Source organism: Meriones unguiculatus, chromosome 9 (assembly GCF_030254825.1).
Source record: "Meriones unguiculatus strain TT.TT164.6M chromosome 9, Bangor_MerUng_6.1, whole genome shotgun sequence".
NCBI lineage: Eukaryota > Metazoa > Chordata > Mammalia > Rodentia > Muridae > Meriones > Meriones unguiculatus.
Window position 1 is genome coordinate 14,845,966 of NC_083357.1, and position 15,976 is coordinate 14,861,941.

The 15,976-nt window shown below is 38.0% G+C and overlaps 1 protein-coding gene across 7 annotated transcripts in view; it reads right to left on the bottom strand.

Moving 5' to 3' along the window:
• Positions 1 to 15,976, bottom strand: part of Ccser2 (coiled-coil serine rich protein 2) — a 130,750-nt gene that overhangs the window by 57,957 nt on the left and 56,817 nt on the right. For 6 of the 7 annotated variants that reach the window (XM_060390906.1, XM_060390908.1, XM_060390910.1 and 3 more), the window contains exons 4-5: positions 14,817 to 14,907; positions 6,075 to 6,237 (exon numbers count right to left, since the gene is read on the bottom strand). In XM_060390906.1, coding sequence (XP_060246889.1) covers positions 6,075 to 6,237; positions 14,817 to 14,907 — 254 coding nt within the window. Of the gene's footprint in view, positions 1 to 6,074; positions 6,238 to 6,869; positions 7,028 to 14,816; positions 14,908 to 15,976 lie in introns of those variants that run through there. The other variant, XM_060390912.1, reaches the window with a different exon arrangement.

Below are 15,976 nucleotides of genomic sequence, written 5' to 3' on the forward strand. Positions count from 1 at the left end.
GGCTTGGCAGGATTAACATGGTAAAAATGGCCATCTTACCAAAAGCAATCTACAGATTCAATGCAATTCCCATCAAATTACCAACACAATTCTTTACAGACCTGGAAAGAAAAATTCTCAACTTCATATGGAATAACAAGAAACCCAGAATTGCTAAAACAATTCTCTACAGTAAAATATCTTCAGGAGGTATCTCCAGCCCTGATCTCTCCCTGTACTATATAGCAACAATACTAAAAACTTCATGATACTAGCACAGAAACAGGCTGGTGGATCAATGGAATCAAATAGAAGACCCTGACATAAATCCACACACTTATAGACACCTGATTTTTGACAAAGATGCCAAATCCATTCAATGGAAAAAAGACAGCATCTACAACAAATGGTGCTGGTCTAAGTGGATGTCTACATGTAGAAAAATGCAAATAGATCCATATTTATCACCCTGCACAAAACTAAAGTCCAAGTGGTTCAAAGACCTCAACATAAAACTAAACACACTAAACCACTGAGAAGAAAAAGAGAGGAATATCCTTGAACTCATTGGCATAGGAGACAACTTCATGAACAGAACACCAACAGCACAGGCTCTAAGAGCAAAAATCAATAAATGGGACCTCACGAAACTGAAAAGCTTCTGTAAAGCAAAGGATACTGTCCTCAGAACAAAACGACAGTCTACAGATTGGGAAAAGTTCTTCACCAACTCTATATCTGACAGAGGGCTAATATCCAGTATATATGAAGAACTAAAGAAGTTAAGCAGCAAAAAAATCAAGTAACCAATTAAAAAATGGGGTACAGAGCTAAACAGAAAATTCTCTGCAGAGGAATATCAAATGCAAACACTTAAGGAAATGCTCAACCTCATTAGCCATCAGGGAAATGCAAATCAAAACAACCCTAAGATTTCACCTTACACCCATCAGAATGGCTAAGATCAAAAACTCAAGAGACAACACATGCTGGAGAGGTTGTAGAGAAAGGGGAACCCTCCTCCACTGCTGGTGGGAATGTAAACTTTTACACTTCATCCTGAGTGAGCTACCCCAGAAGCAGAAAGATGCATACGGTATATACTTACTCATATAGACATATAATAGAGGATAAACCTACTAAAATCTGTACACCTAAAGAAACTAATCAAGAGGGAGGACTCTTGCTAAAATGTTCAATTCCTGTCCAGAAAGGCAAAGAGGCTGGACATCAGAAGAAGGAGAAAAGAAGGAACAAGTCAGGAGCCTGACACAGAGGACCTCTGAAAAGCTCTGCCCTGCAGACTATCAATGTAGATACTGAGACTTATGGGCAACCTTTGGGCAGAGTGCAGGGAATCTTAGGAAAGAAGTAGGAAACAGTAAGATATGGAGAGGACAGGAACTCCACAAGGAGAGCAACAGAACCAAAAAAATCTGAGCACAGGGGCCTTTCCTGAGACTGCTATTCCAACCAAGGACAGTGCATGGAGATTACCTAAGCCCCCTGCACAGATGAAGCCCATGGCAGTTCAGTATCCAAGTGGTTTCCATTGTGATAGGAACAGGGACTGTCTCTGACATGAACTGACATGAACTGATTGGCCTGCTCTTTAATTACCTCCCCCTAAGGGGGAAGCAGCATTACCAGGCCACCCGAAGAGGACAAGGCAGCCACTCCTGATGAGACCTAATTGACTAGGGTCAGAAGGAAGGAAAAGAAGTCCTCCCCTATCAGTGGACTTGGGGAGGGGCATGCATGCAGAAGGTGGAGGAAGGGAGGGATTGGGATAGAGGAGGAAGGGAACCATGGGGGTGGGGGGATACAAAGTGAGTAAAGTGTAATTAATAAAGAAAAAAAATCAGTAACATTCTTCAAACTCTTCCCAAAAATACTAGTGAAGGGAGCACTTTCCAATTCACTCTAAATGAGTCCCATAACCAAAACCAAAGTACATTAACAAAACTCCACAATAAATAAAAATAAAAATAAAAATTCACAGTAAATAAAAATGTAAAAAGCATGTACCATAACCAATTGAACTGCTGAAGAAATAAATAGCTGGCTAAAAGTCAATGTGAAATACTGTAGTAACAGGATGATAGGAGGGGAAATGCATCTCAACGGACACTGGAAGAGCATTAGATAAAACACAGCATAACACCATGTGAAAAACACTGAACAGAAGGGAATGTCGTCAGATTGATAGAGGAAAGCTATTTTAGAGAAGAAAAAAAAAAAGCAACAAAGCGAACAATCCCATTCTTGACAGTAATAGATGGATGTTTTACCCCTAATATCAGAAACAAGACACAGCTTTTGGCCCTCACTACTTCTATTCAACACACCATGCAAAAAGATGTAGTCATAGCAACTGTGAAAGACAGAAAATTATACAGATTGAAAAGGATAAACTATCGGTTCTCAGATGATGTAACTATACATAGAAAATCAAAGATCTAAGGAATAAGTTAAAAGAACCATTTGCATAACAATGAAGTTATTCATGGCTGAATCAAAACTTATAATAAAGGAGGATAGTGAGTCAAGAAGCCACAATTTTTATAAAGTACAAATAGCAGGATCAATAAAGAAAAGGTGATCCACATAAATGGCCCAGGTCTCAAAACAGTGACTTAAAAATACTTCATTCAGAAGTGACAGTGAAGAGTGATAAAGACAAAGGCACACCTCACCCCTAAACAGGAAAATACTAGGACTCCTAGAAAATAAGAACTTTGCCTATAAAAATGCTACTGGAAAAGGAATGTGTTTAGTTAAGAGCTAGATTTCAGCTATAATTAGAAGAAGAGCCACAAGGAAGATAAGGCTGCAACTTTGTTAGGGTTGAAAGAACTCCATATGGCATAAAAGTGTTAGGGAAAGGGAACTAATGGGAGATAACAGGAGTGGAATATTAAGCTGGGGCAAAAGAAAAAAAGCTGTATTATGATGCGAATACCAGAGAATATCCAGATCAGTAGTTCTGACCCAGCAGGCCTAACTTTTTGATAAGGCATAATGCTATAATGAACTATGTTACCAATGGTGGTCAAGCACCAGCAGAAAAGGAACCACTACTCACCAAGTGAGAGAACAGAGAAGCTTTTGTACACCTAATATGAAAAAGACCTTAAAGTTTTTACTCTCAAACTCTTTCACACTAAGGAGGAGTTAGAAAATGATAGTTGCAAGGTTTGTTGTGGAAGGTTTCATTTTGTGACACCCATCCTGTAAATAGCTCTGGCACACTGGGAAAATCTGCATAGACACAGAAAGCCTGAAGGTAAAATGAACCAGGCAACCTACAAGCTCAGCATTATCAGTAAGCTTAGCCACTTCTAAGAAAGCTCTATGCTAAGTGAGTCAGACTAGCAACCTACAAAACACTGTCTGTACATCTCTCCACTTCACCACTAACCTCTGGGAACTGACGATTCATAATTACAAGTGCTTTAAAATATATAAACTCTGAGGAGGGATTTGTGCTTACATTTTGGGGAAATCCTATATATAAACTTTCACTAACTTCTGCAAAATCACAATTTATAGAAACAAACAGGCTTAATGCAGTTACCATTTAAACAAATAATTTAATTGTTCATTCTTATATTTATCTGACCAAAGAACTCTCTTCTGTACCTGTTGATATATAGGGAATTAGAGTTTATGGTTCTGGACTTTTGGAGGAGAGGTGTGGTTTCTAACTTTTCTGATAGATGATTATACTCAGTCTCAATTGGACCATTTCTAAGGGCAGAGACAGTTATTTCCATGTTATCCATTCTCTTTCTAATATATATATTATCTATATTATAATAATTAATATTATATTAATATTATTATATTAATAATATATATCTAATATATGTTAGAAATACAATAATATAGACAATTACTGATATATATATATATATATATATATATATATATATATTCCAATCAACAAGAAATCCAGCTATGATAATCCTGAAGAGTGGTTTTCTGAAACCCCAGACTCTTACCAAAAAAACTTCTGCATCTGCCCTTCTGCCAGGTTGAATATTCACTACTCTCTTTCCCATACTACACTAATAGGCAAAATTATCACAGTAGTAATACTACATTGTAAGTATCCACATGCTTGTTTCTTCAGACTCTACATGCTATTCATGTGTGCATGAAATAGCACAGAGACAACGGTCCTTTCCTAGCTTCAGTGTAAAGATATTTACTATTAAGCTGTACCAATGCAGAATTCTGTCATCGTTACCATGATAATTCAAGAAGTCATCACCAAACCACAACTTTCACCTCTCATACTATCTCCAAATTCATATCAGCTTAAGACGTTATGGCACTGTACAGTAAACAGACTACCAAGGAGTATTTTTTAAGTGAGTGGACCAATTTTAAAAGCAAGCATTTGTTATGGTTTGAATATGATGTATAATAATAATACACTCAAGTTTTAAGTGTTTGTTCCCAGATGGTAATGATACTCTGGGAGTCTAGAGAATGTACAGGAGGGGGCTTTGCTAGAAATAAACCATTAATGTCGCACTTTTGAATGTTATACCTGGCAGTTATACCTCGCTCTCTGCTTCCTGGTCTGGAGTGTAAGGAACCTCTGCCATTCGTTCCTAACAGGACGAGCTGTTTCACCATGCCTCCCTGAAATTCTGAAGGTGATTCAGAACAGACCTTTCCTCTCGGTCGGCTGCTTCTGTTAGATACTGCGGCAACAGTAAAGCAAAAGGAACTGATACAATGCTGTCACACCTTCCTTAATTTCGCTCATTCTAAACCCACACTGAGATTAGAGAAGCACGGTGGCCACAGTACTAATGAAGATGATCTTCACGCCAGGCTCTTCCTGACAGGACAGACTCTGCTGACTTTCTGGTCAAAGCCATACTGGCTACAAGTACATCATGCATTCTTCCAGACTGCCTCAATTACATCCTTCTATTTGTTTGCTCCAACAGAAAGTCTTAATTGGACCCCATTTTTCCTTAATCCACTGAAAAATATTTTATTAGACTAGAATTTGTTCAGTTTAGATAGAAGAACATAAGAAAATGACTGTGCCACTCAGGACCTGTCCAGTAAATGCCCAAAGTGTTCTTAGAATTCACACATGACAGCTCCCTCTGTATTTGTCTTGTAGAGTGAATAAATCAAGAAGAAACAAATGTTATGTCTTATACACACTGTGTGTCTGGTAACAACAGGTCAAGCTTTTTTTGTTGTAGCTACAAAGACCCTTGGCAACAACTCTGCTTCTCGTTTTAGGGGGCACAGAGGACCAAATGCTTTTCTTCCATTATTTCTGCATCTCAGTTTTATTACTAGCATGGCAATGTGCTCCAGGATAAGCACTGACCTCTTGTGGAATGATATATTTTTAAAAATTTAATTAGAAAAACAAAAGAAAACAGAACAACAACAACAAAATGCCACTTTTACCACAAACCAGGTACAGCACACACACCTATATCCCGACCCATGAAAATTGACAGAAAAGTGTTTTTAAGTCTGCTCACAAATGGTAGCATGAAAACTGAAGTGTGCAAAGGGTTAAATAAACTTAACTTGCAAAGTGAATCTACACCAGGTGAAACTCTGACCCCAAGTGTAAATGACTGTGAGTCCATTATTCTACATGGTCTGATCCAATTTCATACTATTCTATGTGTCAAAATGGAAAGAACTTCTATTGTCATATGGCATCCTTTAACAACACTTTTGGAACTCACATTTTTAACTTATAAGTGAAATAAAACCAGTAAGTTAGTAGTTACTTTGTACAATATTACTTTTAAAAATTATACAGTAACAAGCCAGCATTCATTAATTCCCAAATAAGAACCCTCCAAAGTCATATCACAACTTAAAAGTCCTTATTGTAGATGTAATTTGTAAATCTGAGATAAAGCTACTGAAAAAAAGATTTCAGCTAAGAAAAGATTAGTTATTGTAGCAACTATAGATCACGCAGAACCTGAACTGGTATGTATACCTTTAAAAAAATAGGGAAAATCAACTTGGAGGTAGAAACGATTAGTGAGGTTGGGCAGAGGATAAAAGTGAAGCTTCAGTTAGAACAAACTCACCTGCTCAAGTCACTTTTCCCATGGTGATGATAGTGGTCAGGATGGCTAAGGTGGTAATGGTCCTGTCCACTCCACCTCTGTGATGGCCTTTTCCAAAATCCATCCTGCGACTGTCGTACATTTCTGTCTGATCGGTCAAAGCGGTTCATATTGTCACACTCCACTGGGCAGATTAAAAAGCAACAGACTATAAATATGTACACACTGTACAAAAAGTTAACTACTTATGGCCTGATAATTGAATGCTGCTGAAAGCATTTTTTTTTTTTTTTATTCTAAAGCACCAGCCATGTATGGTAACTAATCACAAAATAAAGTTTCCCAAAGGAAACCAGTTCTTATAGTGAAAAGTAAACTTCACATATCCAAGCTGAAGGAAATTATAATACTTCTGTATCAGCCACTTACGTGAACAATTAGCTGTTGGACTATTTTAAAATAAGGAAAAACTTCCCTGCGACGAACATTACGCATTTCAAATACAATCAGGATAGGAAAAAGGAGATCTTAAGAACAACACAAAACCCACTCACAGAAATGAGTGCCTCAATTAAGTTTCTCAGCCTTAAGAAGTACAAATTAATCTTTCATCAGAGACAATCATGTTTTTAAATAAAGCTCACACTTTTAAACAGTAAGCTGCTCTAATCTGCTGCGACAGAGCTGGTTCAGAAAGACTGAAATACTACAGAAAACAAAGCCAGTACTTTGTAACAACAAACAGTCCACTCCTGACAACCAAACACCACAAAAACTCGACAAGAATCCCTCAAGCACCCAAGCTTCTTCACTCACCCAAGCGCACTGCTCTCACATCTCTGAGCACTTTCTGAAAAAGCTGCTTGGTACAAGGAAGACATTGTGCTACCGGCTGCCTACTCAGACATAGTTGCACACAAGGCGCCGCTGAAGCAGGCCTTCCTTCCTGCTCCACTCCCAGCCCTCCCTGTGGGAAGCAAGCCCAGCCTGCCCTGTGACTCCATCTTCACTCAGTGCTTACATAGCTACTGAGTTAGGAGTGTTACTAAAAATACTTCTGAACACTAACCCAAGCCACGGAACAGGACAGGCTTCCTTTTAGCCCAGAAACTAAAGGAAGAAGTTCAGAATTTCTTGTGATAAAAAACTTTCATATCAATATAATCATGATTTTAAAAAACTGACTTATTTTAAGTGCCTGTTATCATTAACCAGAAAAGTGGCTTTAAAATTTGCAGACTGTCTCGTTTTCAAAGATTAAAAGGCTTCCCATTTATAAAAGGATGATGCAAAAAGAAAAAAGCAAACAGCTTAAGCATACTTTTGTAAAGACACTGAAGTTTTGTTTGCATTCATAAGGAATCAGTGAGTACTAATACAGTTTTTTTTCATTGCACATTCAGCTTTTGAAAGAGGTCTAACATGAAATTCCAATAATTGTTATTTTATTCTTAAACTCAAGAGGAATTTAAGTTAGTTATGGAAAACCTAAGGATAATAAAAGGCATAATAAAGGCTATAAAAAAATACAGCAGTAGAAATGAAGTAGCAAAGGAAAACTTTAAAAATAAACCTTCAAGTTTAACCCTTATTTCCGTTTAGTGCCTTCAGTACCATCTCAGCAAACTCAGAGTGGCTCAAACTTAGGTGCACTGAGTCCCAGAGCATTTCCAGCAGTAAGACAGGGCGCTCTCCCAGGTCAGCAGCTCTGCACAGCTGGTGCTATGAACATCTACTTTTACATAGTTTCCTTAATGTAGGAACAGAAATTCCCAGTACCAAAGAAATCAATGTTGTTATTAGAGTAACCTGACATATTCTTAGAATAAAAATCAGCACAGTGCAAAGAATGGCAAGAGGCATACAAGGCAGGCGAGCAAGCTGAATATGAGAACAATTAAATTGCACAAGTCACTGAGATCTGAGATCTTTACTGAAACCTGAACTCAATCCTAATGGCTGCCAAGATTAAAATCAGACATAACTTCTAAGGGAGACCTTGATTTCCCTGAGTGCGCTACTCCTATACTACCTTAGGCATCCATCTATCAAGTATGTCTTTACAAACTTTGGAATCTAGGTAAGATGGTGATATAAAATATTAGTGAGGCACCTTCCCGATGGTGAGTGCTCTCTGTCACAAACAACTCCACATTTGGCTAAGGCTGAGGATCTGGCTTGCTTCCATGTATGTGGACCTATCTGCATTGCCCACGTGGCACGCTGAGGTTGGCTACCCAGAGGCTATTTAAAGTGAGCTGGCTTTCGCCAGGGTCAGATGATTGTTCAGGGTTCCTGAATAAACTGCATTGAAAAAAAAAAAAGAAACAACATAGAAAAGCAAATGAAGATGGAGATCAATAAAAACATGATTCTAGGGTTTAACAGAGAATAGCATACGCAGTACAACCTTACAGGAAAGTAAGGGCTCTCTAAATATGAACTGCTATAAGGTTGATGGTGCCTATAGTAAACCTGTGAGCAAGAGTAAGGACAAGGCTAAAGCTACCTGAACTCAAAAATACTAAAGCCAAGACATTGGCATGAAACCATTGCTTGGCCAGATCTGATCTGACCCAACCATGACCTGAAAGCTGTTCTGAGAGTAGCTCCCTCTTTCTGAACATGATCACTAGTTCAGAGGGCAGAAGGCTTTGTTCTAGTACTATGAGAGACAGGTGATCAGGGCTTTAACCCACTGGAGAGGGAAAAGGATCTAACAAAGCTAACGGAGATACGTGATATGAGCATGGCTATGTCATGCTGGGTGTAATTTTTCCTGGTTTGTTAAAGGAACAAAACATGATACCCAATGTAGCCTACATTTTTCTCTTACAACTTTTAAGTCCTAAGAGGGATAACAATAGCACAGGTAGTAATTGTTGTATAAGTAATTGGCTGAGAGACAGACTGACACTATCACTCACAAAGTCTGAGGAGAATATATTTTAGGAGGTTTTATGTTATCTCAGTTTTCAGCTGCTATTTAATTTTTAAAAAGAAAAAAACACGTAATTGAAAAAAATCATAAATTGAATTTTTTAACACAGTACTGGCACAAAAAAGATAAATTTCTAGAAAATACAAGTAACTAAAAGCAAGAATAAGATGAGCTTCACATATCTTAACACAAAGTGTAGCAAAAATGTGACCTTATGGCTTTGAACATAAGACAAATATAATTTAGTCAGCAATAGAACTTTGTGTGGGAGTCAGGAAGTGGTTAGAAAAACATCTTTTCAACAAAGTCTAAAGTCTAAACAGAATGGCTAAAATGATTAACAGTATACTGAGAAAGTATTCATTGGGGTAATCCATTAACCTTCGGATTATACCGATGTGTCAAATGCCAGGCGTGTGTTTATGGGTGATGAGGACTGGCCATTTGAATTTCCTAAACAAGAAGAAAGGGCAACACAGCTGCATTTCTTACATACCAAAAATACTGAGAAACACCCTACAACAGAAAGAGGCATAATACAACAGAGATAACCAATTGCAAACCTCCAATAGCCTTCCAAAAGGCATTCAGATTGCAAAACTGTTTCCTTATGAAACTGCTTGGTCTACTAATTCAGGTCAAGGTTAAAAAAAATAACAGCTTGCAAAATTAAAACAATCTCTCACTAAGTACAATCCTTCCTTCCAAATAACAACACAAGCCTAAATGTTTCCTGATTCCTTACCCACAATTCCATGCCTCTTTGGTTTCCTTCTGAAGCACCTCTCCCTCTGACCTGTTGCCATTCCTTTTAAACTAGACAAAGGCCTCTTAAGGACAGTAGTTGGCGAAGCTAAACATTCTCAGGACAGGGAAAAGTGTATAACCTGGTCTTCTTCTCTACTTAGAAACATGGCTAAATACTTTAAAAGGATTAAAGGGCATTGGGCAAAATCCCCAGGGAAATGTAGAATAGCTCTTAGGATATGGCAGATCTGTATCAACTAGTTCATAATTAAAAGGTACAACATGTAAAAACAAAGATTCCAAAGAGTGTATATTACATTCCAAAGAATGTAATAATGGTCTATGAACCTATGATAGGTGCCAGACCTGATGGTGCACATCTTTTAATCTGAGTACTCAGGAGGCAGAAGCAGGGAAATCTCTGGGACTTCAAGATTGGCCTGCTCAACATATAGTTATAAGCCAACCAAGGCTACACAGTTAGACCCTATCTCAAAAAACAAAATCAAATAAACAAAAACATAGAATGGAGCGCAGAAGAGAGAGGGAATAGAAAAGGATTTTCTGATTAATTCTTTCCTGTAAACACAAACTGAGCTCTGATTCAGTCCTGAAAGGAAAAGGTAAGGGTGGGGTGACAGCTAAACCCATTTGCAGGCACCAGGGACAAATGAACACCATCAGAAATCATTCACAGGATTCTAAAACAAATACTACATGATCTTCTTCATTCTCATTGAATTGAGAGAGAAAGTATCAAAGCTTGAAGATCCAGGATAGGCCAAAAAGAAGCAAAAAACAAAACAAAAACAAAACAATGAGGCTCAGAATAAAATAATAACTTCCACAGAAGATAGATGTTCTCCCTCATTCATATAGAGAACGAATGCTGGGATCTCTGAAAACCTGTTATTTTACAAAGACATCAGAAAAACAACTACCAACAAGACAGGGAACGCAAAAGAAAACTGGACAATTAATAAAGGTGGTCTTGGAGAAAGTAGAGCACTTGATTGCCTGTTTAAACTTCTACAAGCTTCCCAAAAAAAACTAAAGGCACCTTGCAAATGTTTGTTTTATTTTTATTAAGCAATTTTCTTATTAAAATGAACTCCCAAATAAAAAACATCACACAGGTAGATTAAAGGCAGTCACCCAAATACATACTTGCCCAGCCCCAAACTCCATGCATCTTAGCGAACTTGTATACAGTTGGATTGGCCATTCTGAAGCCATGGAGCTTTACTTGGGGTTTTTTCACTTTCACTATTAATTACATTGTTTGTGCACTTGTCCAACACAAAGTTAAAAAAGAAAAGACTATGACATTTAAAATTAGAATACCACTTGACTTTATACCCTCTTTCATGACTCGTGTCCTTTCACCTGAATTCTGTCCTTCCATATCACTGAATATTACCCTTTCTCAAGTCTCCTTTACAAATCTTATAGGCCTTATAACTTAAGTATGCAAATGTTTTACTTACTTACCTATAAGTGATCAAATGTTCAGTTACCATACATAAACTGTAACATCATCCTCAACTTTGTTCCTGTTCCATACTCATCGAAGAGTCACCGGACACTCAGAAGTGATGTTCTCAAATCCTAGACTGTGACTTTTCAACAAGCATTAGACAACTGACATCCTTTCCTCCTCTAGCTAACACACAGGCCACACTCAAAGGAAAAGACCTGTACACAAATCCAATGATCTGATAAGCACTTTCTTCATAATTTCCTCCTGAAAGGAACTAGAATGATGGCTCAATAGGAAAATTTATTATTCTTCAAACAAGAGGCCCAGAGTTCAGAACCCTCATGTGTTCACATACAGAAAAAGGACTTGGCAACTAGTGCCTTGTGCCCACAATACAAGGTGGGTAGATACCAGAAGATCCTGGGGTTTAATGTCCAGCTGGTCTAGGCAAAGTGGGGAACATCAAATTCAGAGAAAAGACTGTCTCAAACAAGAAGGAGTTGAATAATGGAGGAACATGTGCACCATCAATCTCTGGCCTCAGCACTCATACAGACAGGAAAATAAGTACAAGTCACATAAGTGCACACATACAAACAACCCAAACACATACACAATGAACTTTTTTTAAGTAAAGGAATACATGTTCTTAATGAGGTCACAGTAATCTGTAACCAGATCAAACCCAAATGGAAGGTCTCACTAACTTGCCTGTCTCCTTTGGGGCACAAATGCCAATAATACTGGCAGAATTAGTGAAGCTGACACACCTGAGGGCTCAGGGAACAAATGCAACTTCTTCTCAAACTTGTATAACACGCTCATATAGAAAGAAGCTAAAAAACACTAAAGTCATCAGTTAACAATGTTATAAGATCCCTAACCTACCAGCCATTCCAGCATTGTTATTCCCCAGCCAAAAAGATCTAAAAAGTACTTTCCACCTTCCTGTAGTAGTAAACATAAATACTGCTTTTTTGGGGGTGCCTACTTTCTGTGGTGTTCTTTCCGTTCAAAATAGCCAATATTTGTTTGTTGTCTTCTAAAAACACATCTGTATCATATGAGGAATGTGACTGGTATTCCTGCCTCCTTCTCCTGAGTATGCAATGAAGCCTTCATCTGACATTCTGCCATCTGTCTAACATGAGGATAACCAGGCTGTGCTCTATAAATGAGCTGAATTCTAAGACTGGTTTTATCTGAGCTTCATGTACCAGCTCAGAAAGAGGAAAAAAAATTTCCAAAGAAAAGCTATAGTAACCCTGTCAAAGTGACATGCACTGTCTATGCTGTGACTTATCCCAAGGACAGAAATCCCTCACTATCAGACTTGAAGAAAAGGAAAGAAAGAGAAAGAAAGAGAGAGGAAAGAAAGAAAGAAAGAAAGAAAGAAAGAAAGAAAGAAAGAAAGAAAGAAAGAAAGAAAGAAAGAAAGAAAGAAATTTGAACTACAAGGTCTTGTGTTACTGGGTGCTTGGTCATTTTCTTTCTTCCATTCTTGTAATTTATTTTTATTTTAGCTTTCTTGATCTCCTTATGATCTTTCCCCTCTGGGTCCTTCTATCCCCCCACTTTTCCATAAAACTCCCTGCACTTTACCCAAAGTTTAGCTGTGAGTCTCAGCATCGCTTTAATGTGCTGGGTAGAGTCTTTCATAGGACATCTATGAGGCTCTTATCCTGTTCCCTTTCTTCAACTGCTTCCGGTGTCCACTCTATTTGTCCTACTGAATGAGAATTAAGCATCCTGCCTATGGTCCTCCTTGTTATTTAGCTTCTTAGGGTCTATGGATTACAATATTGTTATCCTGCATTATATGGCTAATACCTGCTTATAAGCGAGTATAAACTTTGCCTGTCTTTCTGATCTGGGTTACCTCACTCAAAATCATCTTTTCTAATTCCACTGCCTGCAAATTTCATGATTTCCCTGTTTTTAATAGCAAAGTAGTATTCCATTATATAAATGCACCACAGTTTCTTTATCCATTCATTCTTCAGTTGAGGGATATCTAAGTTGTTTCCAGATTCTGGCTATTATGAATAATTTCAATGGCTGACATTTCATTTTCTCTTTGTGCTTCAGAGGACTGTGGGGCATGATCCCCCAGGTCACTAACTCAGATTTCACAACAGCAATTATGATTTCCGTTACCTATGAACTGTTATGTGGTTGTGGGGAATTCCATTCTAAATAGCTCTAGAAAGCATGGCTGCAACTACATCTCCCTATGGGGCCTCACTATAATCTCCTTGTACTACCGTAAGGCTGGCAGTTCAGCTTTCTGCTCCTGCTGGTGTTGGCTATAATTTTTCTTTCTTGGGACTGGGACTCCATTCTGATTGCAGAAGTACCCCAAGCGCCAGGAGCACCACAGGAAAGTCTAACTGTCTCAGCTCCTGTGATATGATGGGCAATGCCCTCAGTACTTCACTTTAATGAATTCATAAATCCAAGCCCAGCCATGGCCTATAGAACTTCTTGCTGTGATCGGTTTCAGAAGGGTAGGTTAGGTCATAACACTTGCTATCATCAGCAGAACATGGTTAAAATGTATGTCCTGATTCTAAGCCTTAAGATATGACTGTCTGCTTATCCTGCTGTACTTCTGTGATTTATCTTAAGAATAACCATGCCAAAGTAGTGCAGAACCTAAAATAATGAACCCCTCAGTAATCTACACCGTCTCATAGGCTATGCCACCACAGGTAATTCAAGATTCATGAATCAGGGAAATAAACACATGTTCATTTTTGAGACTGTAACAGAGTACCTTTTCAGGGACTAAAAAACAAAACAAAACAAAGGGTCCAACCAATAACAGTATGACTGATGTGGTGGTGAGAAGAAAGTACACTCAGAACAAATATGCTCAGCTTCTGAAAATTCCTCACACTCTTCTAGCACCATAAAAAGGAATTGATCCTTTGTCCTTTCTCCCCGGTCCTGGGGAAACATGAGGAACCACAAATGTTTACTGACACGGAATCCTCAGATCTCTGGAACCATTCTTCCCAGAACAGCAGGACTCTCAGTTCAACGCCATCCCCAAGAGTATCTTTGGCTGATCTTTGGCTGTCTTACTACTTCCCAATACCCTGGATATGCTGTGCCACCAGAGACAAGAGAATCAAAGGGCCCTTCTGCATATGGATTATCTAAAGCCCTACCTTGTTGGTTACTGGAACACAGAGAAAAAGGAGGATTGAAATTATAAGTCAAAGGGTGGTATGGTTCACTCAGAAGGTGAGTACTTCGCCAGAATTGACCTTAAAATAGTTATTAAATTCTTTTACAAAATAAGTATTTCTCTAAATATATTTCTTTTGAAATTCAAAATTAAGCAAAGTGAGGAAAACTGGGCATTTAAATACATACCAACACCCTACCACTTATTTAGATAAAAAGGTATACAATGTTGCTGAATCACACAGAATTATATTTAAATATGTAACTTACAAGTAAACCTATCTTATACCAGTAAAGACTGATTCCCAGTCTTAAGAAGCCTTGATCTTACAATTATCAAACTGGCTACAATCTAGTCATTCACATACAGGCATCTGGAAACTTATTACTGATCTTAACTTACCATTTTCAAGAGGTGTGTCCTCCGGCAAATCCACATCCAGCATAAGGTCATCATCCTCAAGGTCACATGATTCAAGATTATTCAGAATATCCTGTAAATATAAGCAGTAAAAGCACTATAACCTCACTCAGAGGATACACATACAGTCGTTCGTTTTGAAACTATCATCATATAATAACTTGGATTTATTCAGCATTTGTACTCTAAGAATGAAGTAGTTCTAATTTTGAAAATTATTTTAAAAAAATCTATCTGCACTATACTTTGAATTTTGGATGCCCTTCTCTGGAGATGGGAACAGCAGGATGCAGGTTATACAAAGGGGGGAAAAAAGAAAAACAAGGAACGATTTTAAAACATGAGAGAAAAGGGAAAATAACACAGAATAAGGGAAGAGAAGGAGGAAAAGAAAAAGGAAGAGGAGGAAAAATAACATTAAGCATATTTGAAAAAGACATGGAAAATTGTATTTTATATTTCCCTAAAATTAAATATTTACATGTGAAGAGCCATATCTAATGAAAACCCTAATACTGGGCATGAGAAACCTTTGAGTTGTTGGTCATAAATTTTAAGAGACTCCCAAAACAACACAAGCTATTGTTTTTGCCCTTGGTTATCTCCAAAAGTTGGAAGCAAATCCCTCCTGCTGAAGACACCATGTAGTTTGGACATAGATCTCTAAGGATTTGATCTGGAACTGGCCTCTTTCCTGAGGACTAGGTACTACAATACTTCAGGGTGGTGTGCAATCTGTTAAAGGAGGAAAAGAAACAATGGTCCTACCCAGCTATGAAGCCTATGAACCACAGTGATGTCCAAAATGGCAAATTATCCCTAAAGGTACAACGGTGGCACTTATATATTGGTGGTAACAAGAAGCCATTTAACTGGAGTGAAGACTCACTTAACAGGAGAGAAATCTGTTTGCTATACTAGCCAACTACAACATACCTTCCAAAATCAAAGACCTTAACACTGCCACTTTCCTGAACCAGTTTAATTCTTACTGCACTCTAAATACTCCTTTTGTTGTTTTGTTTTGTTTTGTTTTGTTTTGTTTTGTTTCAAGACAGGGTTTCTCTTCCTGAAACTCACTATGAAGACCAAGCTGGCCTTGAACTCAAAGATCTGCCTGCCTCTATCTCCTGAGTGCTGGG